Consider the following 25,708-nt stretch of genomic DNA (forward strand, 5'->3'; position numbering starts at 1 on the left):
TGGCCATATCTATCAGATCACCAAATTGGGATCCAAACGGATCATTATTATAGCCACAATGGAGAAATTAATTTCCAGTGGCTAAACCCACCCTGTCCCGCAGCTTTTGTTGTTCGTTTTACATTCTCTCATTCACACTCTGCTTCTGCTTCACTCGGCCCCTGCCTCTGCCCTCCCCCTATCGTTGACTCTTCCGACTTTTAACCAAGACTCGGTTTTTAACGCTAGATGGCGCTACTTTCGAAAAATTTGCTGTGAAACCTATCGGTCATTATTGCACAGAATGTGCAGACCATTGGACCATCAAAGTTGCGTAGAAGAAATTTTCATAGATGGCGCCACTTTCGAAAAATTTGCTGTGAAACCTATCGGTCCAAGAATGTACCAATTTTATTGCTGTTTTAAATATCTCATAAATTGGAAAATATTAACTGATCCAATTTGATTGATACATTTTATTTAGTAGGCTTTTACTACGTGTTCTGTAATGTGAACGATATCTAGTGGTTGGCGATGTCTTCTACATCTAGATGTAGTCCTGAGTGCCGGGTATAAAAGTTGTGACGCGTAAGAAGCGTCTCACACGTCCCTTCTCGTTTTTTTGTGTGCGGACGGTGCCTCTGCCTCGAGTCTGCAGTATGTGGGTCTAGGGAAGGGCGGCGAGCTAACGGAGCGTGTTGGTGGGAGAAGTGTTGTAGATGTAGATGACAGATGAAGAAACAATTTAGAATTTGACAAAACACCGCTAAGGTGCAGATGTAGTACTGAGTGCCGGGTATAAAAGTTGTGACGCGTAAGAAGCGTCTCCCACGTCCCTTCTCGTTTTTTTTGTTGACCTTTTAAGTTGCAACCTTATTTTGCAATCAACCCAAAAAAGATAAGACATGAGCGTGGAGAATTGAATGATTATTCGAGTAAAACTGCAGTTTTGAAGCTGAGATTCCTAACTAGCTGGTAATATTAAACAGAAGATCAAAGTTGAGGATAATGATTTAAGATTTGCGGTATATTTACAGTATATTTTGAAAATGAGAGGGTATATTTCGGTATATTTCAGAGGGTCTGTCGTTACATTTAATAAATAATTACTCGGTCACACTGAAACAGTTTCCTTAATTAAATGAAAAATTAAATTAAATTATTTAAAATTAAAAATAAATGAAGGTTGCGGTAATGGCAAAGGGAGGGCTGGAAATATTTGAGATGGAACCAAAGTTAAAAGAGATAAATCTAGAGGATGTTGCCTCTCGCCATCGCCGCGAGCGCAAAGAACTTCAGGCCAAGTTGCAGGCAATGAAGAAGAATGCGCCCAAGAACAACAAAACTAAGCGCAAGGAGTTCCTGGATGAGATGTCACGCCTTGAGAATGAGTTGGAGCAGCGTCAAAGAGTCGAGCTACAGGCAGACAGCAGCAAAGACGTGTCTGAGCTGTCCAAGAATCAACACTTTGCAGTAGTGCCAACTGCAGCATGTCAACCAGCCAAAAGCGAGGACGACGAAGAGAAACCACAGGAACCAAGCACGCAGCGCGTCTCTAAAGCCCAAAAGCGACGCGACAAGAAAGCACGAGAGGCCCGCGAACGTGAGGAGGAAATCCGCGTGGAGCTCCAGAATGCAGCCAATGATGGACCATCACTAAAATTGGTCGAACTTCAACAGATCACAGCAAAGTTGGCCGGTCGACAGCTGGCCCTGCACTCCATAGTCTCTGATGGAGACTGCTTGTACCATGCTGTACTCCATCAGTTAAATGTAAATTCTCTGCCCGGCCACAGTGTGCAAGAGCTGCGGAAGGAAACGGCCAACTATGTGCGCGCCCAAAAGGACACATTCGTTAGCTATATGATACATCCCGAGTCTGGAGATCTCTTAAATGAAGAGCAGTTCGAGCAATACTGCAAAGACATCGACGAGAACCATGCATGGGGTGGACATATCGAACTGAAGGCAATGTCCTCACTACTGAAGGTTCCAATTGAAGTCATCCAAGCCGATGGAGCTCCTACATTGCTAGGGCAGGAGGAATTTTGCGGTGCACCCCTGGTACTATGCTATCATCGTCATATGTATCAGTTGGGTGCCCACTATAACTCTACAGTGCCAGTAGAAATCTAGACATGGAAGAGCCAGGAATTTATTGAATTTGTAACACTTTAAATATTTTTATTTATAAATATGCATTGGAAGTTCTGAATTATTGTCAAAAATTGCAAGTTTTTGGTAGCTATGTATGTACAGGGCCGACTTCAGGGCTGATGACGGACGGTCATACATACATACATATATGTATATGTAAAATAGGATATTACGTTTTCTGATTTTGTGATGCTGAATTAGTGTAAATTCAAGAAATATGCAATGCGAATATTTCTTGGTCCTAGCTACATATTAATTGGTAATCGGTTTTGCATTTTTCCATCTTAGTCCACTCACACAATTAATTCTCCTTCTTACTTTCATTCTTTGCGGCCAGCTTCTTGGCAGTTGGCTTATTCGGGTAAATGGCAAACATAGACAGCTGAATTCCACCCAAGACCAGAAGCAACAAATTTTGAAGCTAAAATGTGTCGTGCATCAAATAGATAATTTGATCTCATTAAAACCGTTCAGCTCTCAACTTACCACCATCACAGTATTCTTTATGGATATAGCGTATAGCATCCAGGAGGTGGCCACCAGGTTACCAGACAATATAATAGGAAAGGGCATGCCCTCAGTGCTCTTCTTTTCAATTATTTTAGGAAGATGTAGCAGTGGTGAGCCTACCAGCCAGACGAAGATTCCAGTGATTAGCATTCCTAGACGGAACTCAATCTTCTTAGGATCCTCGAAGTTTGCATATGCAGTGCAGACCAACAGAAATAAGGAAGCGTATCCAAACTGTTTCCGTATTATTCCCCTATTACCACTGGAGGCATAGTAGTAGAATCCGCCAAAAAACACAAAGTTAATAACCAATCCAATTAAATTAGTGTTTATCATGGCAGCATCATTCATGATAGTAGCCAGCTTCAAACTAAGCACTGTTCTGGAATGTAAAAAAATGGGTTTGGATTAATGGAAGTGTAGACAAATTTCGGTCTTTCTACGAATCAACTTAAAATTATTTAATTCCGTTAATTAACAAAGTTCAAACCGGAACCTCTTTCAGGAAATTCGAGAACGAATATTTGTACATATTTACAATCATAACATACATAGATTCGTAAATATATGTATGTATTTTTGTACATACATACATAGCCAGAATCTTAAATCATAGTATTAGTTTCACTCGAAACGAGAAAGGACGTGTGAGACGCTCCTTACGCTTCAGAACTTTTATACCCGGTACTTAGTAGACATTTTTACCTTTGTGGTTCTTTTCGAGTTTTACATTTGACATTTTTTCTGCATCTGTCATCTACATCCACATCACTTCTTACCCCAACACGCTCTTTTAGAGAACCGCACACTACACGAAGCAGAGTGAGCGAGAATGTGCCAAAAATAAAACCAGAAGGGACGTGTGAGACGCTTCTTGCGCATCACAACTTGTATACCCGGTACTCAGTAGAACATCTGTACCTTAACGGGTTTTTTTTTTCAATTTTACATTTCAAATCATTTTAACCTCTACACGCCAACACACTCTTTTAGCTCGCCCCCTCCCCTAGAGCCGCACACTAAAAAGCTGCTGGGCTGTTTTATACATACAAATTCATTTCTTCTGTTATGCTATAAAAATGATCCGATTCGAGCCAGATTATGTGATTTTGGTCCGTCTACGACTAGCCGGAGATTTACATATAGATCTTTGAATGCATTTTACTGAGGAAAACAATCTATCAAAATATCATGTCTAGATATTTTTTGTTTTATTAAAAATTATCAGTCTCTTCTGATAAAAGTTGGCTACAAAAATAATCAGCATTAGCATATCACAAATGCCTCCACGGTGGTGAAATAATTTCGAGTGTATTATAAATATATATATGTATAAAATTGTATGAAACCGGTCTTAAAGCAACATTTACCTTGCCGATAGATACATTTGCAACAGTCCAGCTGAATTTACCCAACTGTTGCATGGTTTGCGGCTACCTTCTACCAACACCACAGAGCACAGAAAATGTGATTTCTGATTTCTCATTCCGTGCACGTGGGGAGGGCGTGTCGGGGCTTGTCTCATAAGCGGTTAGCTACGTCCGACTATCCTCCATTGAGCAGACTGGCAGATCGGCATACTAAGTCAGAATTTTACAATTATACCTACATTAGATAAGAGCTACGTGTTGGCTGGGTCTTGCCATTGATAAGCAATGGCAGATTATTGTATGACAAGGTCAAAAGCAGTTATTTGAAATTGTAATAGGCTACTCATATGACTTATGACTTATGACGCTTATGACTGAGATGATCGAAGAGTTGTTCCGCTTTCATTTTCGTGTGATGTAATCGCCAATTGTTGTCTTATTGAGTACAAAGTAAAGCGATTTTAGTTCCGTCCTAGAGAGAACCGATTTTGCAGTGTCATGGCGACAATTCATAAAATATAATCAATGCATACACAGACGCACTCCTCGATGGCAGTGCGTGCAGTGCAGGGAAAGTACTTACAGTACCACGCCGCCTAAAAACGGTCCGACTGGATAAACATCACTGCTGCCCTTCTTACGGATGTCGTTAAGCACCGCTATACCGGATAGAAATTGCAGGGTAGTAATTGTGCCGGCTACCTTGGCAATGTGCTCGCTGTGGGGAGCCAAAAGATCGCCCAGTGCTTCCATGTTTAACTGGGTTTTATGTGCCAAACGTAAACGAATGAGGCGAGTCTACGCGAGTATAAACAAATCAACAACGAAAACAAAAACTTAACGACTGGCACCGTAACAATGAGCTCCCACTGTCAGGGCTGTCCACCTTTTATAAAAAAAATGTTCCAGATTTGGACACGTTTCCCCCAGCTGTTATCGTTATCGCCCGCTTGAGCTTATCGTTTCCAAAACATATTTCGTTATTCGTCTCTTTCTTTTCATTATTAACTACATGGTTTATAAATGTGTTTAGACTTCTTCCTTCAGTACATGCTTCTTCTTCTCGCTGACGTAGGGTACTTTCCCAGGCTTAGAGTGTTTTCGCACATTCGCCTCTTTCACTTGGTCCTTCTCCTTGACTGCTCGCATCTTTCTCTGGGCATTGAGAACATGCCGCGGTACCTGACGATGGCGTGCAATTCGTTTGATTTGCGGATGTGCAGCATACTTCTCCTTGAGGGCCTCCTGATAGTTGAAATTGGAACGCTCTCTTGGGCGAATGATTCCCAACTTCTCCGATGCGTTAGATTTCCACATGCGCACGTTCATTTCATCGGAGCCAGAGAATATATATCGATTATCCAACGACCAGGCTACACAGACCACATGTTGCATGCGCTTGGTATGATATATGTCACGGGAATGACTCTGATGGGCATGATAGATACGTATTGTCTTGTCATAGCTGGCCGAGACAAATTCTCTCCCTGTGGGTGCATAATCCACATCGGTTACAGCGGAAACGTGATCGAAGTGCACCTTTAGAGGAGTTTGAAGTTTACGCGTGTCGAAGGTATAGAGACTGCAAAGGAACAAGTTATTAAGTCTATACGACTCCCTAATCGGCATGTCCCCCTCCCACGACTTACTTGCAGTCTTCGTTGGCCACTGTAAAGTTGAACGCCTCCATGGGGTTCCAGGCCAACTTGTTGCTCTTCATGGTTAATAACACCCTGCGCAGCGGTTGAGCCTCACGTTGATCGTACAGAATGATGCTACGATCACTCGCACAGCAGGCTAGCACATTGGTTTCCACGGGATTGTACGAAATCGTGTGCAGAGTGTCCACTCCCCATTTAAGCGTCTTCAGGGGATCATTGTGCTGCTCATCCCAAATGGCGCACACCTCCCCACACGTCGCAAAGCTGTTGTCCTTGCGGTTGTGTGAAATGCCATGCAGACCATATCGACATTGTACTGTGTTGACCGGCTCTTCTTCCTCGCCTACCTCCGGTGCCAATGAGTTCCAAACCTTGATGGTTTTGTCATCACCGACGGTGAAGATACGTTCTCCATTTTTCGCATATGCGATTCCTCGTACAAATCCATTGTGGGCGATAAAGCTCCGTGCACTTAAGCGATTCGCCAAGTCCCAGATACGGACCTCGCCGTCGTAGGCTCCGGTAGCTAGTGCGGACAGCAGCTTGGGATGTTTTCCAAAGCAGGAAACGCCATCGCGATGTCCACTTAAATTGCAGACGAAAGGTTTGGCAAACACGCGATCCAGTTTGGTGGCATTTAGTGCACGCACATATTCCCTGGGACCCTCCAGTGGATGCAGTGATGGATCATAGTTGCGGGGTACTAGTTTCCGGAAGAACTTATTAAGGCCCCTGCTGATACTAGTTGTGTACTTACGCTTGTGCTGCTGCAGCTTTGTTTCCCGTATATAGTTGTCCGGGTTGCGACTCATCATTTTGACCTTCATGTTAGCAATTATTTAGGCCTTAAATCGAAAATGAAAACAAACATGTGCGTGCGCACGTGACCAGTGTTACCGAACCGCTGTCGTACTGAAATATTTCAAAACATAGATTTAAATGTCAAAAAATACCATAAATATACCAAAAAGTCGATGAGGAACGTTATGCGTACATGGCAAAACTTGTATACATATACATATGTATGTATGCATTTTCTTGCTACGGTGTTTGAGGCCGCGGGCGTTGAACTTGCCACTGTCCACTGGCCATCGACGGGTCCGGCGGTATCGGTGGGATGAATCGAGATAGGGAGCGGGTTTTTCATAGACAGGGGCAGCCCAGACACACATGACAGTAAGAGAAACACCAACGCCATCTGTGCGCTCTTCTTGCTCAGCGCGGGCTGCCGCAGACCACTAACCAAATAGTATAGTAGTAGATTGTCAATTTAAAGGAAGCGAAACGTCACCGCAGAATGTGCGTCGCGAAGTCCCAGGCCTCTGCCAACGTCGCAGCTACAAGTATTAGTGCGTGTAGAACACGCAGCTAGAAGTCCCAGCTACATTTGCATAAGTGCGTGTAGCCAATGATTTTTTAACGCTCCAAACCGGTTCTGTCTTGATTCACACGGACACTATACTATTTGGTTAGTGGTATTGTCTACGTACGTATTTCCCGGCAAGGACTTTCAAATAAATACTCAAAAATAAATACTTTTAATACTTTTTCCGACGTTTTCAACACACAGCCAATACAAATTTTTCAAATAATCAAAAGTGCTGGAAAAGGCGTCCACAGTGCGCCAATTTTTCGAATCCGAATCAGGGATGATATTTCCCTGCAACCGATAAGAAATCAACCTTCGCGGAGCAGAGTGGGAAATGAGAGAATGAGCAAAAAATAATCACCCATTATCGAACTGAAGTACCTGGTCAATGCGGGCTCATCGTAATTCCAATTTCGCGGCAGCGATTAAATACCAACGAGAAGGGACGTGTGAGACGATTCTTACGCGTCACAACTTTTATACCCGGCACTCAGTACTACATCTGCACCTTAGCGGTGTTTTGTGAAATTTTAAATATTTTCTTCATCTGTCATCTACATCTACAACACATCTCACACCAACACGCTCCGTTAGCTCGCAGCGCCCGCACAAAAAAAAACAAATATAAGGGGCCGCGTGAAGCAGAAGCAGAGTGTGAATGAGAGAATGTGAAAAGAACAACAAAAGCTGCGGGACAGGGTGGGTTTAGCCACTGCGAATTAATTTTTTCATTCTGGCTATAATAATGATCCAATCGGATCCCAATTTAGTGATCTGATAGATATGGCCATTCCCTACGCAATGGCGGTTTTCTTTTATCTTCAAAATTGTAGGTTTGGGAGGTTTTCGCCCTAACCTTAACCCTAACCTTAACACTTGTAACACTTGTGCACTTGTAATAGTGTGAGCATTCCGAAGTCTGGATGCAAATTTTGGTGGCTCTAGCTTTTATGGTCTCTAAGATCCAGGCGCTCAACAAGACGGACGGACAGACAGACATGGCTCTATTGACTCGGCTATTGATGCTGATCAAGAATATATATACTTTATGGGGTCGGAAACGTTTCCTTCTGTGTGTTACATACATTCACTTTGTGCACAAATACAATATACCCTATTTACTCTTCGAGTACCGGGTATAAAAAAATAAATAAATAAATAAATAAACAAAGCTGCCGAATGGGCAGCTGCAAATGAAATTTCGTCATTCTGGCTATAAGAATGGATTGGATCTGTTAGGAATTGTATTTGCTTTTCTCTTTTCTTTACAATTGTGGCTGTGGGAGATTGTAAATCAGAGACTATAAGAGCTAGTAGAGTCACCAAATTATGTGTGAAGACTCATGTGATTTCGCACAGATACAAGTATATTTTAAAATTTCGCCGTGCCTCTTTCCGCTCCCACAAAGGGTCGAAAATCTCTCATGTCCACTATTTTGAGGTTAAGATAAAACTAAAAAAACCTTAGGGACTTAATATATATGTATTATCACATTATCACATATGAATTTATCAGATCCCCGCATTGGGATTAGATTTGATCATTGCAGTCACTGGGGGAGGGTGACGGGAGAAGTGATGTAGATGTAACATATATGACAGATGTAGAACATATGTTAAATATAAAATTCGAAAAAAAAACCACTAAGGTTCAGATACTCTGACTGAGTACTGGTTATAAAACTTGTAACGCGTAAGAAGCGCCACGCGTTTTTCTTTTTTTATGGCAGAACTTTTTTGAAAGAATTTGTAGTACCTGGATTTTTTTGGAAGGCTCTTTTTAAAGGTAGCTCTTTTTTTCACATTTCTGAAGTGCCTTACATCTGATTTTAAATAACTTTTTTAATGCATATAGATGCATGGGTATAGACCCAAACAATTTGGGGGTTTAGCTTACCGTATTTTGAAGCTTTTAAATGAAAAACGATTTTTTTTATGGTAGTTTTTACGAAATTTTGAATTTAAAAACTCTGGAATTGTATACAGGGTCATTAATTTGTCGTTTTTTAAGGTATTGTTTATGTGGAGAGTCGGCTGAGTTAAAATTTGTTGACCATTTTCATTTTAGCAATTTTTAGCTGCATCAAATAGCTTTTCAGAATGTCAGTGTTCTTTACAACCAAATCTAAGATACAAGTTAAATCAAACCTCTAAACAAATCATTAACACAAAAACAGTAATAAAAAATACTAAAAAGTGGGTTTTGATGCCAGAAAGGGAAAATCAAGATGCTTTTAATTACCATCGACACTAAACATTAACATGTACCTTCAGTTTTATTTGATGCTATTTATATGCTCCTCGAAAAATCTATATTTTCATGACCATTTCTGAGAAAATTGTCCCCCAATTTACGCTTTGAAAACCGGTTAGCACAATTGGTCTTGTCAGCCTTTACTACGACATTCTGGGCGCACATTTTTTGTGCCTTGCGTTGCGTGTCCACGCTTAACATTTGAAAAATTTTAAAGCTTATGTACGTTACTTCTTAATGTTTATTGCATCTGTGCCTAAATTAATATGTATAACAACCAAACACGCTCGCAATACAAACAAAGTTACCACCGTCAAAGACTTGGGTAACATAATCATCTGAGAGTAGATCCCATAGAGCACGAGCCCCATAGAAACAGCCACCACCATTCTGCTGATAGAGCATTACGTTGACCACGTGCTTGTAACGTGTGTACTGGCCCTGTCTCTTCATCTTCATATTGATATCGTCGGCTATTTCGCGGGTCCACTTGACAGCATCTGCAGCAGCATAGGTTTTATTAGTCAGTCTCTCCGTAAGCACTCGTTGCAGTATGTAGCGTATGTATGGACAAGGAAACTTGTTGCCAAAAGCAGGCCCCATATTGTAGGCATTAAAAATAGTCACGTCCTTTGCTGGTCTTATCTCATCGTGTATTGCACATCCGCCAGCTGAATCAGCTTGTTCAACGATAATTGACGCATTGGGAGACGCATTGGTGTTGTCCTCCGTCAAAACGTCTCCACTTCCCAGAGACTCCTGTGTCTGTTCCTCCCATTTGTTTTCTGTCACTCTGCCAGTTTTGGCAGTCTTGGGCCTATTTTGCGACATTTTTGTTTTTATTGTAAGATTTCCCTTCGGATGCTTTCGGCTCGAATTAAATCGGTGTTGTAAGTTTCTTTTCGACGATAGTATCCGATCGTTGGTGACTGAAAGATGCTTCTAGGGGTCCTGGAATTGTATGTTAAAAAGGTTATATAAATCTGGTTATAACAAGGTTATATTCAAACTGGAGAAAATTACCATATATATAATACCGAATTGTTAAAATTGTTGATTTCAAATGGTTTTTAAAACCATGATCATAATGGGTATGATGATCTGGAAAAAGTCATTTAGCTGCAAAATTTTCGTTATTTTCGATACTACAAAATTGTGAATGACAATGCTCCTCAATGTTTTTTTTATTTCCCGGTACTCGAAGAGTGAATAGAGTTTATTGTATTTGTGGCGAACAAATGTAGCACATGTTGCGACGCGTAAAACGTCCCTTCTCGTTAAATAGAAGTCGTTGGGTAGATCTTTAGACTATGGAAAGAAGTCGCAATTTCGACAATATTTTTTAAATCTCCAAAAGGAGAATTCAAGAATGTTTTATCACAATTAACCTAAAACCAAGGGGATAACGCCTAACAACAATTTCAAGGCTTTAGGATACGCTATATTTTCGGTTTGAGAATGACGGTGAGTTAAGGTTCGAGGGGCAACTCCTGTTCTTTATCTTTTTCTCGCTCAAAGTCACAGCTCCGAAATGAGTCCACAAAGTTGTCCAGAGTATTTTGAAAGTTATGAAAGGGTTCAATAGCGATACGCGAACCTTTCTGCTCGTAAAAATCCTCGATAGCCACTTGGGCATGGTAGATGCAGTCGCTGGCATAGCCCAATGATTTCTTCAGATTGTGAATCTGCTTCTTTTTTATTGAGTGAATTTGCAGGAAACGGGAACAGAGCGTCTCGACGCGTCGCTGCTCGTTACGGTACTCATTGAAGAGATGGTCGTATTTGGCTTGAAGTAGCTCCGTCTCGCATTTAAGAAGTCTATGGGCCTTTTCCTTTCTGGCCAGCTGTCGGCGACTCTGGCGATGAGAAACAGAAAGCTCATCATAGCTGTGGGACACAACGATCACTTGGGATAGTGCATGTATTCAGGCTTAACATACCGTTGTTGCATGAGCAGTGGACTAATAGACTCATATTGATCTCCAATGGACTTCATATGGGATCCACTTGGCATCCTCTCCTCCGTTTCGCTCTCGCCCGAGGTTTCCATGCCGCGGAGCAGCTGCACCAGTCGGCTATTGCGCTGCTTCTCTGTGTCCAGGGAGAAGTGGAGCTCCTGTATTCTGTCTGATTGTCGCTGCAGGGCCATGCGCAGCTTGAATTCCTGCTGCCGATCCTCGTAGAACGTGTGCTGCAGCTCACTGACCTGATAGAGGATCTGCTCGATTATCTTTTTGAAGGGATGACGGCGCTGATTGAGCTGGGAAACTGAAAGGAGCAGGCGATCTTCCCCAAAAGTGTTTTCGAGTTCGTCCTCGCTGGGGAAATTCGAGGGGGATATGGAACTGCACGCGGAAGTAGAGTTTCGACATTGCTCAGACTTGGCTGGCTGCTGCTTCGAGGCACTCGAGGGGTCGAGCCCTAAGCTTTTGCGCAGACTCCTGACTATGGCACTCAGATTCATCCTGGGTACGTCGTTTTGCCACCTAACTTTGTGTGACTTTGGTATATGTCCGTGCGTGTATGTTGACTGTATCTGGTTTGTCAACATGTGATGCCTGAGCCTACTTGGGCCAACACACACAAACAGTAAGGGTTTTCCCCTTCAGCTCACTTTCCATATGGTTCAGCACAACTTTTAAATTGGTTTCAGTTTTAACACACAATCAAAGTTGACGTTTCTGAGGCTCCTTCTTGTACGCATCGCAAATGTTTGGTAGTCCATGCTCTCCATCTCTTCCCACTTCCACCGTGCAGTGCGATTGTTAGTCGTGCGTAGATTATCTTAATGATATAAACTTACTATATTCACAATAATGTCGAATGTTCTGAAAACGAATTGAAAAGTCCAGTGCGCCCCGAATGTACAAATGTATTCGATTATTCTAGATGCGAAGCTCGGATACCCATTTCGTCATAAGAATACGATAAGATGACATACAATTTATTTATTTAAATAATAAATGAGTTATTTTCATATGTACATATGTACATACATATGTATGAATTTACAAATACGCTAGCTTGCACTTATTATTGAAATTGCTATTTAGTATCTATTCATATTTATAATCTTATCTATATTATGAGATAAATAGCTTTCACAGTTAGGTTATCCACTAAAATTAACTGCATTGTCAAGCTTTTCCGAATCAACGAGCGCCATATATGTATGTACTTGTGTTTTTGACTCAAATAACTTTTTTATTGAATTTCCTGCTCTCAATGCTTTCTAGCACGCTCTCTGTTCGCTCTCTTGCTCGCCAACTGTCTTTTGAAACAGTTGAGCTTCAAGTACGCTCTCGGCTGGTCGCTGAAATTTACTGACGATGGCTCGCTTGATTACTGGAGCTCGTGGAATCTTGCGTCGCTACCCATTTGTGACCAACAGTGCCATCTACGGAAGCTTGTATGTGGGGGCCGAGTTCTCGCAGCAGATTCTGTCCAAACGCTGGCTGGCGGTAAGCAATTGTGTCGCGGGCGGTATTGGGGAACGGATTGGAATTTCTAATTAGATTTATGTGTCTTGTAGCCTGCGGCAGAGCGTGAGGAAATCGATTATGTAACTATAGGAAGATACGCAGTGATGGGTACCGCTGTCTATGCCCCAACATTATATGCTTGGTTTGTTTCCAACAGCATCTGAATTAGAATACGTGTGTACATAACAACCCCCACGTCGTTTTATCATATCATATTTACATGTGCATACTGTCCCATTTGTTCGGGACTTTATTAATTTACTTACTATTTGGAAAGCTTTGCATCACGTTCGTCTATGCTCTGCCTCTCTTTAGAGCACCACCCATCCAGCACCAGAGCACAAGCAATAATATTAATAATACACATTATATGCATAAGTTATGTTTCATATTTTCATTCGCTTCTGAACGAAAATATTTTGTACATAAATTTTTTATGTTAAATAATGGATTTCAATTTGAATTGCACGAGCGAACATATTGGTATATTACGGGTATTTAGGTATATTTAGCTATTTAAAGCTATATTCAGACTCATCGTCTAAAAGAACCTTAAGATCAAATCCATCCCTGGTGTTTTTTGTTTTTATACCCGGTACTCAAAGAGTAAATAGGGTATATTGTATTTGTGCGAATAACGGTTGTATGTAACGCACAGAAGGAAGCGTTTCCGACCCCATAAAGTATATATATTCTTGATCAGCATCAATAGCCGAGTCGATAGAGCCATGTCTGTCTGTCCGTCTGTCCGTCTGTCCGTCTGTCCGTCTTGTTTGTCGGCTAGTTCTCAGAGACTATAAGAGCTAGAGCCACCAAATTTTGCATCCAGACTGCTATATGCTCACACTGAAACCAGCGTATTTCAAAAATGAGCCACGCCCCCGCAAAAGGGCGAAAACCTCCCAAATCTACAGTTTTGAAGATAAAAGAAAACTAAACTAAGAAAAACGCAATTCCCTAGGAAATGGCCATATCTATCAGATCACCAAATTGGGATCCGATCGGATCTTATTATAGCCACAATGGAGAAATTAATTTCCAGTGGCTAAACCCACCCTGTCCCGCAGCTTTTGTTGCTCTTTTTACTTTCTCTCATTCACACTCTGCTTCTGCTTCACTCGGCCCCTGCCTCTGCCCTCCCCCTGGCGTTGACTCTTCCGACTTTTAACCAAGACTTGGTTTTTAACGCTAGATGGCGCCACTTTCGAAAAATTTGCTGTGAAACCTATCGGTCATTATTGCACAGAATGTGCAGACCATTGGACCATCAAAGTAGCGTACAAGAAATTTTCATAGATGGCGCCACTTTCTAAAAATTTGCTGTGAAACCTATCGGTCCAAGAATGTACCAATTTTATTGCTGTTTTAAATATCTCATAAATTGGAAAATATTAACTGATCCAATTTGTTTGATGCATTTTATTTAGTATGCTTTTACTACGTGTTCTGTAATGTGAACGATATCTAGTGGTTGGCGATGTCTTCTACATCTAGATGTAGTCCTGAGTGCCGGGTATAAAAGTTGTGACGCGTAAGAAGCGTCTCACATGTTCCTTCTCGTCTCTCTTAAGCCAGACAGACTCTACTCTCTCAGAAACACTTTCAAAACGCCTTCTCACTAGAAAGTATTTGAGAGAAAGAAGAGCGACCCGTTAAGGAATGAAAAATAGGCGAATTAATAATAAGAGTTTAAATAAACGTAAATTTGACTACATGAAGGAAAAAATGTATATACTACATATTTTGTCTCTTTTAATATACCATTAAAGATAACTCAAATAAATGTTAAATTTATTATATACATATGTAGTACAGTCCACAGTATACAATGATCGAAATGTCTTTTGATTTTCTGCCCACCTTTTGCCTTCTGTGCCATGTAGCTCTGGAATCAATTGGTTTGCTCTAGAACTCTTCTCAGTTGATGAGGCGTCTCAGCGCAAGCACTACAATTAATAAGTACGTTTTTTGTGTCTCGTTTTTCTTGTTTACTCGTTTCCAGTGCAGCTATCCGACTTGTAATAATTGTATGTACATATGTACATATGGAAAATCAGGTGAATCCACAAAAAAACACTAAAACAGAACACAATTTATTGCATATGGTATATTCATATAAACAGAGATGCATCCATACACACATACATATGAACATATTCAATTACATATGACAATGTTATTAACACTCTGCACATGCACGCACGTTTAGCAAATTGGTTCTTCTGAAAAATTGTACAATCCCTTAAAATGGTAATTATTTAAATAAAATGTAATTTTAAACCCTCGTTTTAGGTATAAATGGTTAGATAAAACCTTTCCTGGTACCACCAAGGCCATAATTTTTAGAAAATTGGTACTGGATCAATTTATACTGACGCCTTATCTCTTGACAGTTTTCTATGCGGGTAAGCATAATTTTCCAAAGGGGCAGCCAACGTGTGGTACGGTAGTGCACCCAATATTAGTGCATTTTTAATAGTTTTCAATAGACCTATTATTAACTTTAATTAATGTATCTTTCAGGCATGTCCATCATGGAGGGCTCTGAGGATATTCTTCTGGAATTGCGAGAGAAGTTCCTGCCGACTTTTGTACGTTCTTGCATTTTCTGGCTGCCTGCTCAGGTTCTGAATTTTTCACTGGTCGCTCCGCGCTTTCGTGTCATCTATATGGGCGTTTGCGGGTTGATTTGGGTTAATATTCTCTGCTGGATCAAGCGACAGAGTTTGTCCACAATAATATAAACAACTTCAAACGAAGTCACACCAGCTGAAGATGTATATAGTCCTAATATTTGATTGAGTTCATAGCTGCGCTGGCAAATAAAGACAGACCTGGAAACTAGTGGGAATATTAGCCATGCTCTATGCATAGCTACATACATATGTACATACATATATGGAGCTATGTTTGTATGTTTTTTGTACTAGTGGGAATATTAGCCATGCTCTATGCATAGCTACATACATATGTACATACATATATGGAGCTATGTTTGTATGTTTTTTGTACCTCACTACCAATTACTCGGAACGCTGTTAATTAATACTTATGCTCCGCACATGTGTACAACTTTTTAGCACCATATTTAAATTGGGATGGGTGTGTGCATAACTGTTTCCATCAAAATTTGCTACCCACAAAAAAAATCTACTCAGGCCAGTGGGGAAGAAAGAAACTACTTATTGTGTTGACTGGAGTTGTCCGTAAAATATCTCAATGTGTTAAATTGGGAATTATAACATCATGTACAAGCAGGGTTTAGGAGAGGAATCTAGAGCTGGTAGGAGATGCGACATTAAAAAATATGATTGGATCCAAAAAATAATAAATTTCAACTATTTAATAATGAGAACAGAGGTAGTTTCAGAAGTTTCAATTAAAAGATAGAATTGATTAAATTGATCGACAAACATTTATTGTCAGTAGGCAGTCAGTTTATTAGTTACATTTAAGTGATCATCCATTTGGATCTAGTGAATAGAGTAGGAGGGTTTCCGTCATTAGTTCTCTAAGCAGGCACCTACATATGCATCCACATATTCCCATATGTTTCATTTCATTTTTATGTACCCTTAACACAATATCTTTTTTCTAATTAATGCTCATATCTAGGATCTTAGTCCAATGCCTCCGCTGTCCACCCCTCACCAAGCACAGTGCTAAACGTGTTTTTGAAGGCCCACTGCTTAGTATCAAATTATACTCCTCCCATTCATAATGCGCGTGTGTAGTTGCATTTATCTTCATTCTGTCTATTTAAATGGCAATTTGTCAATATCCGTGTGCGCAGCATTACCACATGCCCACGCATATTCCTCTCCCCAGCGACGTTTAACTCCACTTCTCTTGACAGACTCCAAAGTCCAGACCCTGCCTAGCGAGACCCACAGTTCTTTCACAGACTTCTTCTCAGTCATTAACAGCACATAACGTAGGACCAGACCTTGGGCAGACTAAACTTGGCAGACATCCTAGCTTCTGGGCGACCATCTTCTACCATCTTCATCTTCACCACCAACCCATTGGAAAACAACAAGAAGCACAGTCTCAGCTGTGGCAACGCCTCCTCTTTACCTACTTCATTTTCCTCTGTACAAACCATTCCCCCTGACTTTAACTTTGGCGGCGTGGTCTTCCCTGGTAGCTCTCGGATGTCGCTGGTTCTGGCTCCCGGTACTGCTATTTCTCTTTCGTTGGTTAGAATATATATTTATTATGATGCGAAGGGGATGGACGGAGAGGGTGGTAAAGAGTCCTGTGGTATACGGCGGGGATGAAGTCAATTTACTTTAATAGTATTATGGCTTCAATTCAGGCTCAATGTGATTCGGTGCTTTCGCATTCTTCTTTTTAATTCTCATAGCCGAAATGATGTGTTAAATCTGTAAATTATCTGAATAGTAGCCGAGTCAATATAATATAATATGTCTTTCTGTCCGTCTGTCAGTCTGTCCGTCCATCTTTCCAACATGTTTGTCGGCTAGTTCTAAGAGACCATAAGAGCTAGAGCCACCAAATTTTGCCTCCGGACTGCTGTGATATCACACTGATACACGTGTCTTTAAAAAAAGGGGATAAAACCTGCTGTATGGATCAATATTATAGCCAGAATGAAGAAATTAATTTGCAGTGCATGGAGCGGGGCGAGCTAACAGAGCGTGCTACATAGCGTTTGTATGTACATGCATATGATAAAAGGGACTGATAACAGTCTAATCATAAAAGACGAGGAACGTGTGTACTCAGTCTTAGGTAACCTTAGTGGATTTTTTCATATTTTAAATTTTTTCCACATGTGTCATCTACATCATCACTTCTCACGCCAACAGGCTCTTTTAGCTCGCTTTCCACACCAGACGAATTAGAGTGAGAATGTGCAAAAAAAAAAAAAAAAAACTTCTGGACATGGTGGGTTTGTCAGCTGTAAATTCAATTCATCATTCGGCTTTCTGCCTCCTTTTGCGAGGAACCAGTCTCGAGGAATAAGTGAGATCCTTTTCCATCGCATGCTCTATCATCAAGGNGCGGCGTGGTCTTCCCTGGTAGCTCTCGGATGTCGCTGGTTCTGGCTCCCGGTACTGCTATTTCTCTTTCGTTGGTTAGAATATATATTTATTATGATGCGAAGGGGATGGACGGAGAGGGTGGTAAAGAGTCCTGTGGTATACGGCGGGGATGAAGTCAATTTACTTTAATAGTATTATGGCTTCAATTCAGGCTCAATGTGATTCGGTGCTTTCGCATTCTTCTTTTTAATTCTCATAGCCGAAATGATGTGTTAAATCTGTAAATTATCTGAATAGTAGCCGAGTCAATATAATATAATATGTCTTTCTGTCCGTCTGTCAGTCTGTCCGTCCATCTTTCCAACATGTTTGTCGGCTAGTTCTAAGAGACCATAAGAGCTAGAGCCACCAAATTTTGCCTCCGGACTGCTGTGATATCACACTGATACACGTGTCTTTAAAAAAAGGGGATAAAACCTGCTGTATGGATCAATATTATAGCCAGAATGAAGAAATTAATTTGCAGTGCATGGAGCGGGGCGAGCTAACAGAGCGTGCTACATAGCGTTTGTATGTACATGCATATGATAAAAGGGACTGATAACAGTCTAATCATAAAAGACGAGGAACGTGTGTACTCAGTCTTAGGTAACCTTAGTGGATTTTTTCATATTTTAAATTTTTTCCACATGTGTCATCTACATCATCACTTCTCACGCCAACAGGCTCTTTTAGCTCGCTTTCCACACCAGACGAATTAGAGTGAGAATGTGCAAAAAAAAAAAAAAAAAACTTCTGGACATGGTGGGTTTGTCAGCTGTAAATTCAATTCATCATTCGGCTTTCTGCCTCCTTTTGCGAGGAACCAGTCTCGAGGAATAAGTGAGATCCTTTTCCATCGCATGCTCTATCATCAAGGTGCCCCTGGGCGTCTACCACAGCGGTGGGGAACTCTCGTCTTGCGCTCGAAAGCCAACTTTCCCTCCTCCTCCATCCCTGCCGCTATGGGCTATTGACTTAGACTTTTGAAATCTCCGCGCAGCTTTTAACCGGTTCACCATATGGTAGCCTCACACTCGATCCTCTGCTGTCCGGCAACTCCGTTCGTGAAGCCACTCTGCCTCGACTTGCAGGCTTTGCGCGGATATTTTGTGTGGAAATCCTGGAGCTCGACAAAATAACAATCGTACTTCAAAAAGCACTCATTCAATCATCGTACTTTGATATTTCAATATCAATGTGGAAATGGCAAAATTTAGCAATTACGCATTACCTACACATGTACATACATAAGTATGTATGTACATACATATATCAGTTCGATTATTTATAAATGGCGTACACACGGGACTTACATTTTCTTGCACAATAACCCTCTGAATGTTCGCATAAAGGCTAAAAAGGTACACCTAGATTTTGCGTTGGGGAGCCCGGAACACATGCTATCAGCACCCAAAAGCCGTCATGGCTTTTCCTGTAAATATGCCTGCCATTGGTTATCAGGAGGGGTTGAGGTTTGTCCCGTGTTTGACTTTTGGTTTTATGTGCATGCAAACGCATAATCAAGCGTGGCGCTGAGGCGCATACACAGGAAGCCCATACACGCATGGATGTGGTTGTTTTATAATTGCTTGATTTCAATGTGAACATTTATTAAGTAATGCTGAACTTATATTTCTTAAATTAGCTCCAAGTTTACATTTGTTACATTAGGGCATTCTTAAGTATGCGCGTTTACAATTTGATGCGTGCCTGCTTGAGTAAGACTGGCGAGTTCGACTGATCTCTCCTTCTCGCTGTCGGCTCTCTCAGAGCCGATGACCGCTCTTTGCAGACGACGACACGAAAAAACTACGACCGCTTCGTGTCTCTCTCTTTCCTTCATTTCCTACATGCATACCTTTATTCTTTTTCCTGCTACATTTAATTTTACCTTGAGCTAGAGCCAGACACATATGTATGTACACCTCCGCCACCTAAGACACCAAGTCGCGAGCATAAAGCAACTATATAAGGAGGTCTCGTCGGTGGCAGAGTTACTCGCTGCTTTTCCCAATTCTCAGTGCTCTTTTGCTTGTCGACGCGAAAGGTTGGTTGCGGATACAATTTTTTTTCAAATTTTTTCAACATGTTTATATTTTCAAAACACAGACAAAACACAGACAGCAAACTTTTAAAAATTAAATTATGAAACAATTATTATGTTTTTTTTTCACATTGCCTTCAAATGGTTAATCAGCACACTCCATTGTCGTTGCCCTCACACTTACTCGCACTTTTCACTCGCACGTTCATCTTATTTTTGCCAACGAGACCTCCTTATATAGTTTCTTCATGGACAGACAGACAAGGCTCAATCGACTCGGCTATTGATGCTGATCAAGAGGAGGCGGTTCCTTCTATGGGTTACATACAACCTGTCCGTCTTGTTTGTCCGCTAGTTCTCAGAGACTATAAGAGCTAGAGCATCCAAATTTTTTCTTCAGACTGATGTATGCTCACACTGAAACCAGTCTATATAAAAAATTAGAAAATTTGTTTTTTTGCACATTCTCTCATTTACACTCTGACGGTAAAGCAAATCTACAAATTGTTTGGATTCACTTGTTAATTCACTCAATCAGCTTTTTAGATAATCAAAGTTCTTTACAACCAGATCTAAGATACTTTAGTTGTGTGAAAAAACAAACCGCTACCTCAAAAAAAAAACCTTAAACAAAATAATATAAACTTTGAAAATTCTTAAAAAAACGTTCTGCTATAGAAAATAAACCCGACTCTTCCCGAGTTTTTAAAGTCAAAATTTCGTAAAAAATACCTCACAAAAATCAAAGTTTTTGCATTTCAAAGCTTTACCCTGACGGTAGGCCAAAACCACACACAGTTTGGATCCATTTTATAGCAATATCAATCAACTTTTCAGATAATCAAAGTTTTTTTGCAACCAGATCTAAGATACTTAAGCTATGTGAAAAAACAAATCGCTATCTCTGAAAAAACGCTTAAATAAAAAATTACTTTCTTAATAAATTCTTAAAAAAAAGTTCTGCCATCAAAGTTTTTGCAGTTCAAAGCTTTACCCAGACGGTAGGCCAAAACCACACAGAGTTTGGATCCACTTCATAGCAGCATCCATCAACTTTTCAGATAATCAAAGTTCTTTACACCAAATCTAAGATACTTAAGTTATGTGAAAAAACAAACCGCTACTTCTAAAAACCTAAAAGAAAAAGGTACAAACTTTGAAAATTCTTAAAAGAAAAGTTCTGCCATAGAAAATAAACCCGACTTTTCCCGAGCTTTTAAAGTCAAAATTTCGTACAAAATACCTCACAAAAATCAACATTTTTGCATTTCAAAGCTTTACCCTGACGGTAGGCCAAAACCACACACAGTTTGGATCCATTTTATAGCAGTATCAATCAACTTTTCAGATAATCAAAGTTTTTTTGCAACCAGATCTAAGATACTTAAGCTATGTGAAAAAACAAATCGCTATCTCTGAAAAAACGCTTAAACAAAAAATTACTTTCTTAATAAATTCTTAAAAAAAAGTTCTGCCATCAAAGTTTTTGCAGTTCAAAGCTTTACCCAGACGGTAGGCTAAAACCACACAGAGTTTCGATCCACTTCATAGCAGCATCCATCAGCTTTTCAGAATATCAAAGTTCTTTACAACCATATCTAAGATAAATAAGTTATGTGAAAAAACAAACCGCTACTTCTAAAAAACCCTTAACAAAAAATTACAAACTTTGAAAATTCTTAAAAGAAAAGTTCTGCCATAGAAAATAAACCCGACTTTTCCCGAATTTTTAAAATCAACATTTTTGCATTACAAAGCTTTACCCAGACGGTAGGCCAAAACCATACAGAGTTTGGATCCATTTTATATCAGTATCAATCAACTTTTCAGATAATCAAAATTTTTTGCAACCAGATATAAAATACTTAAGTTATGTCAAAACACAAATCGCTACCTCTGAAAAAAACCGTAAACAAAAAATTACTTTCTTAAAAAATTCTTAGAAAAAAAGTTTTTCCATAGAAAATAAACCCGACTCTTCCCGAGTTTTTAAAGTCAAAATTTCGTAAAAAATACCTCACAAAAATAAAAGTTTTTGCATTTCAAAGGTTTTCAGAGACGGTGGGCCAAAACCACTCACAGTTTGGATCCACTTCATAGCAGCATCAATCCACTTTCCAGATAATCAAAGTTCTTTACAACCAGATCTAAGATACTTAAGTTATGTGAAAAAACAAACCGCTACTTCTAAAAAACCTTAAACAAAAAGTACAAACTTTGAAAATTCTTAAAAGAAAAGTACTGCCATAGAAAATAAACCCGACTCTTCCCGAGTTTTTAAAGTCAAAATTTCGAAAAAAAAAAAATGCACAACAATCAACATTTTTGCATTTCAAAGCTTTTCCCAGACGGTAGGCTAAAACTACACACAGTTTGGGTCCACTTTATAGCAGTATCAATCAACTTTTCAGATAATCAAAGTTCTTTACAACCAGATCTAAGATACTTAGATGATGTGAAAAAAACAAACCGCAACCTCTGAAAAAACCTTAAAGAAAATATTACCATAAGAGCTAGAGCCACCAAATTTTGCCTCCGGACTGCTGTGATATCACACTGATACACGTGTCTTTAAAAAAAGGGGATAAAACCTGCTGTATGGATCAATATTATAGCCAGAATGAAGAAATTAATTTGCAGTGCATGGAGCGGGGCGAGCTAACAGAGCGTGCTACATAGCGTTTGTATGTACATGCATATGATAAAAGGGACTGATAACAGTCTAATCATAAAAGACGAGGAACGTGTGTACTCAGTCTTAGGTAACCTTAGTGGATTTTTTCATATTTTAAATTTTTTCCACATGTGTCATCTACATCATCACTTCTCACGCCAACAGGCTCTTTTAGCTCGCTTTCCACACCAGACGAATTAGAGTGAGAATGTGCAAAAAAAAAAAAAAAAAACTTCTGGACATGGTGGGTTTGTCAGCTGTAAATTCAATTCATCATTCGGCTTTCTGCCTCCTTTTGCGAGGAACCAGTCTCGAGGAATAAGTGAGATCCTTTTCCATCGCATGCTCTATCATCAAGGTGCCCCTGGGCGTCTACCACAGCGGTGGGGAACTCTCGTCTTGCGCTCGAAAGCCAACTTTCCCTCCTCCTCCATCCCTGCCGCTATGGGCTATTGACTTAGACTTTTGAAATCTCCGCGCAGCTTTTAACCGGTTCACCATATGGTAGCCTCACACTCGATCCTCTGCTGTCCGGCAACTCCGTTCGTGAAGCCACTCTGCCTCGACTTGCAGGCTTTGCGCGGATATTTTGTGTGGAAATCCTGGAGCTCGACAAAATAACAATCGTACTTCAAAAAGCACTCATTCAATCATCGTACTTTGATATTTCAATATCAATGTGGAAATGGCAAAATTTAGCAATTACGCATTACCTACACATGTACATACATAAGTATGTATGTACATACATATATCAGTTCGATTATTTATAAATGGCGTACACACGGTACTTACATTTTCTTGCACAATAACCCTCTGAATGTTCGCATAAAGGCTAAAAAGGTACACCTAGATTTTGCGTTGGGGAGCCCGGAACACATGCTATCAGCACCCAAAAGCCGTCATGGCTTTTCCTGTAAATATGCCTGCCATTGGTTATCAGGAGGGGTTGAGGTTTGTCCCGTGTTTGACTTTTGGTTTTATGTGCATGCAAACGCATAATCAAGCGTGGCGCTGAGGCGCATACACAGGAAGCCCATACACGCATGGATGTGGTTGTTTTATAATTGCTTGATTTCAATGTGAACATTTATTAAGTAATGCTGAACTTATATTTCTTAAATTAGCTCCAAGTTTACATTTGTTACATTAGGGCATTCTTAAGTATGCGCGTTTACAATTTGATGCGTGCCTGCTTGAGTAAGACTGGCGAGTTCGACTGATCTCTCCTCGCTGTCGGCTCTCTCAGAGCCGATGACCGCTCTTTGCAGACGACGACACGACAAAACTACGACCGCTTCGTGTCTCTCTCTTTCCTTCATTTCCTACATGCATACCTTTATTCTTTTTCCTGCTACATTTAATTTTACCTTGAGCTAGAGCCAGACACATATGTATGTACACCTCCGCCACCTAAGACACCAAGTCGCGAGCATAAAGCAACTATATAAGGAGGTCTCGTCGGTGGCAGAGTTACTCGCTGCTTTTCCCAATTCTCAGTGCTCTTTTGCTTGTCGACGCGAAAGGTTGGTTGCGGATACAATTTTTTTTCAAATTTTTTCAACATGTTTATATTTTCAAAACACAGACAAAACACAGACAGCAAACTTTTAAAAATTAAATTATGAAACAATTATTATGTTTTTTTTTCACATTGCCTTCAAATGGTTAATCAGCACACTCCATTGTCGTTGCCCTCACACTTACTCGCACTTTTCACTCGCACGTTCATCTTATTTTTGCCAACGAGACCTCCTTATATAGTTTCTTCATGGACAGACAGACAAGGCTCAATCGACTCGGCTATTGATGCTGATCAAGAGGAGGCGGTTCCTTCTATGGGTTACATACAACCTGTCCGTCTTGTTTGTCCGCTAGTTCTCAGAGACTATAAGAGCTAGAGCATCCAAATTTTTTCTTCAGACTGATGTATGCTCACACTGAAACTAGTCTATTTAAAAAATTAGAAAATTTGTTTTTTTGCACATTCTCTCATTTACACTCTGACGGTAAAGCAAATCTACAAATTGTTTGGATTCACTTGTTAATTCACTCAATCAGCTTTTTAGATAATCAAAGTTCTTTACAACCAGATCTAAGATACTTAAGTTATGTGAAAAAACAAACCGCAACCTCTGAAAAAACCTTAAACTAAAAATTACAAAATTGCTAGTTCTTAAAAAACAAGTTCTGCCATAGAAAATAAACCCGACTTTTCNAAAAAAAAAAAAAAATCTCACATCAATCAACATTTTTGCATTTCAAAGCTTTACCCAGACGGTAGGCCAAAACCACACAGAGTTTGGATCCATTTTATAGCAGTATCAATCAACTTTTCAGATAATCAAAGTTCTTTACAACCAGATCTAAGATACTTAAGTTATGTGAAAAAACAAACCGCAACCTCTGAAAAAACCTTAAACTAAAAATTACAAAATTGCTAGTTCTTAAAAAACAAGTTCTGCCATAGAAAATAAACCCGACTTTTCCCGAATTTTTAAAATCAACATTTTTGCATTACAAAGCTTTACCCAGACGGTAGGCCAAAACCATACAGAGTTTGGATCCATTTTATATCAGTATCAATCAACTTTTCAGATAATCAAAATTTTTTGCAACCAGATATAAAATACTTAAGTTATGTCAAAACACAAATCGCTACCTCTGAAAAAACCGTAAACAAAAAATTACTTTCTTAATAAATTCTTAGAAAAAAAGTTTTTCCATAGAAAATAAACCCGACTCTTCCCGAGTTTTTAAAGTCAAAATTTCGTAAAAAATACCTCACAAAAATAAAAGTTTTTGCATTTCAAAGGTTTTCAGAGACGGTGGGCCAAACCCACTCACAGTTTGGATCCACTTCATAGCAGCATCAATCCACTTTCCAGATAATCAAAGTTCTTTACAACCAGATCTAAGATACTTAAGTTATGTGAAAAAACAAACCGCTACTTCTAAAAAACCTTAAACAAAAAGTACAAACTTTGAAAATTCTTAAAAGAAAAGTACTGCCATAGAAAATAAACCCGACTCTTCCCGAGTTTTTAAAAATTTCGAAAAAAAAAAAATGCACAACAATCAACATTTTTGCATTTCAAAGCTTTTCCCAGACGGTAGGCTAAAACTACACACAGTTTGGGTCCACTTTATAGCAGTA

At 39.9% G+C, this 25,708-nt stretch overlaps 6 protein-coding genes across 8 annotated transcripts; 2 read left to right on the top strand and 4 right to left on the bottom strand.

The window, feature by feature from the left end:
• The first annotated feature begins 1,092 nt into the window (after positions 1-1,092).
• On the top strand, positions 1,093-2,207 carry LOC117591230 (deubiquitinase OTUD6B). The gene has a single exon (XM_034284404.1). It carries the CDS (start codon positions 1,159-1,161, stop codon positions 2,113-2,115), a length of 957 nt encoding a protein of 318 aa, XP_034140295.1. The 5' UTR covers positions 1,093-1,158; the 3' UTR covers positions 2,116-2,207.
• A 108-nt stretch (positions 2,208-2,315) lies between these two features.
• On the bottom strand, positions 2,316-4,863 carry LOC117591231 (sugar transporter SWEET1). Of its 2 annotated transcripts, none has more exons than XM_034284405.1 (3): positions 4,600-4,863; positions 2,623-3,028; positions 2,316-2,557 (listed from the first exon to the last, which is right to left on the bottom strand). In XM_034284405.1, exons 1-3 carry the CDS (start codon positions 4,767-4,769, stop codon positions 2,438-2,440), a joined length of 696 nt encoding a protein of 231 aa, XP_034140296.1. In that variant the 5' UTR covers positions 4,770-4,863; the 3' UTR covers positions 2,316-2,437. The 2 variants fall into 2 exon arrangements, with proteins under 2 accessions (XP_034140296.1, XP_034140298.1); XM_034284407.1 differs by lacking the exon at positions 4,600-4,863 and adding an exon at positions 4,017-4,048.
• Positions 4,864-4,975: 112 nt separating this feature from the next.
• On the bottom strand, positions 4,976-6,589 carry LOC117591228 (DDB1- and CUL4-associated factor 13). The gene is made up of 3 exons (XM_034284402.1): positions 6,435-6,589; positions 5,666-6,380; positions 4,976-5,598 (listed from the first exon to the last, which is right to left on the bottom strand). Exons 1-3 carry the CDS (start codon positions 6,502-6,504, stop codon positions 5,046-5,048), a joined length of 1,338 nt encoding a protein of 445 aa, XP_034140293.1. The 5' UTR covers positions 6,505-6,589; the 3' UTR covers positions 4,976-5,045.
• A 2,934-nt stretch (positions 6,590-9,523) lies between these two features.
• LOC117591234 (tctex1 domain-containing protein 2) lies at positions 9,524-10,246 on the bottom strand. Its single transcript, XM_034284408.1, has one exon. It carries the CDS (start codon positions 10,129-10,131, stop codon positions 9,562-9,564), a length of 570 nt encoding a protein of 189 aa, XP_034140299.1. The 5' UTR covers positions 10,132-10,246; the 3' UTR covers positions 9,524-9,561.
• A 207-nt stretch (positions 10,247-10,453) lies between these two features.
• On the bottom strand, positions 10,454-11,880 carry LOC117591229. Its single transcript, XM_034284403.1, has 2 exons — positions 11,241-11,880; positions 10,454-11,187 (listed from the first exon to the last, which is right to left on the bottom strand). The coding sequence occupies exons 1-2, from the start codon at positions 11,849-11,851 to the stop codon at positions 10,770-10,772; spliced, it is 1,029 nt and encodes a 342-aa protein (XP_034140294.1). The 5' UTR covers positions 11,852-11,880; the 3' UTR covers positions 10,454-10,769.
• A 698-nt stretch (positions 11,881-12,578) lies between these two features.
• LOC117591235 (mpv17-like protein) lies at positions 12,579-15,550 on the top strand. Of its 2 annotated transcripts, XM_034284409.1 has the most exons (4): positions 12,579-12,761; positions 12,833-12,924; positions 15,075-15,187; positions 15,306-15,550. In XM_034284409.1, exons 1-4 carry the CDS (start codon positions 12,630-12,632, stop codon positions 15,524-15,526), a joined length of 558 nt encoding a protein of 185 aa, XP_034140300.1. In that variant the 5' UTR covers positions 12,579-12,629; the 3' UTR covers positions 15,527-15,550. The 2 variants fall into 2 exon arrangements, with proteins under 2 accessions (XP_034140300.1, XP_034140301.1); XM_034284410.1 differs by lacking the exons at positions 12,579-12,761; positions 12,833-12,924 and adding an exon at positions 14,805-14,839.
• Positions 15,551-25,708: the final 10,158 nt, after the last annotated feature.

This window comes from Drosophila guanche, unplaced genomic scaffold (genome assembly GCF_900245975.1).
Source record: "Drosophila guanche unplaced genomic scaffold, DGUA_6, whole genome shotgun sequence".
Lineage (NCBI taxonomy): Eukaryota > Metazoa > Arthropoda > Insecta > Diptera > Drosophilidae > Drosophila > Drosophila guanche.

Coding starts and splice junctions, on each gene's coding strand:
- LOC117591229 (XM_034284403.1), bottom strand. CDS start 11,851: ATGTTGACAAACCAGATACAGTCAACATACACGCACGGACATATACCA. Junction 11,188..11,240: donor CCACTGCTCATGCAACAACG/GTATGTTAAGCC, acceptor TGTGTCCCACAG/CTATGATGAGCTTTCTGTTT.
- LOC117591231 (XM_034284405.1), bottom strand. CDS start 4,769: ATGGAAGCACTGGGCGATCTTTTGGCTCCCCACAGCGAGCACATTGCC. Junction 3,029..4,599: donor TTTTTAGGCGGCGTGGTACT/GTAAGTACTTTC, acceptor TTTACATTCCAG/AACAGTGCTTAGTTTGAAGC. Junction 2,558..2,622: donor TAAAGAATACTGTGATGGTG/GTAAGTTGAGAG, acceptor GACACATTTTAG/CTTCAAAATTTGTTGCTTCT.
- LOC117591235 (XM_034284409.1), top strand. CDS start 12,630: ATGGCTCGCTTGATTACTGGAGCTCGTGGAATCTTGCGTCGCTACCCA. Junction 12,925..15,074: donor GCCCCAACATTATATGCTTG/GTTTGTTTCCAA, acceptor CCCTCGTTTTAG/GTATAAATGGTTAGATAAAA. Junction 15,188..15,305: donor CTTGACAGTTTTCTATGCGG/GTAAGCATAATT, acceptor TGTATCTTTCAG/GCATGTCCATCATGGAGGGC.
- LOC117591228 (XM_034284402.1), bottom strand. CDS start 6,504: ATGAAGGTCAAAATGATGAGTCGCAACCCGGACAACTATATACGGGAA. Junction 6,381..6,434: donor AAAGCTGCAGCAGCACAAGC/GTAAGTACACAA, acceptor TCCGGAAACTAG/TACCCCGCAACTATGATCCA. Junction 5,599..5,665: donor GTGGCCAACGAAGACTGCAA/GTAAGTCGTGGG, acceptor GTTCCTTTGCAG/TCTCTATACCTTCGACACGC.
- LOC117591230 (XM_034284404.1), top strand. CDS start 1,159: ATGAAGGTTGCGGTAATGGCAAAGGGAGGGCTGGAAATATTTGAGATG.
- LOC117591234 (XM_034284408.1), bottom strand. CDS start 10,131: ATGTCGCAAAATAGGCCCAAGACTGCCAAAACTGGCAGAGTGACAGAA.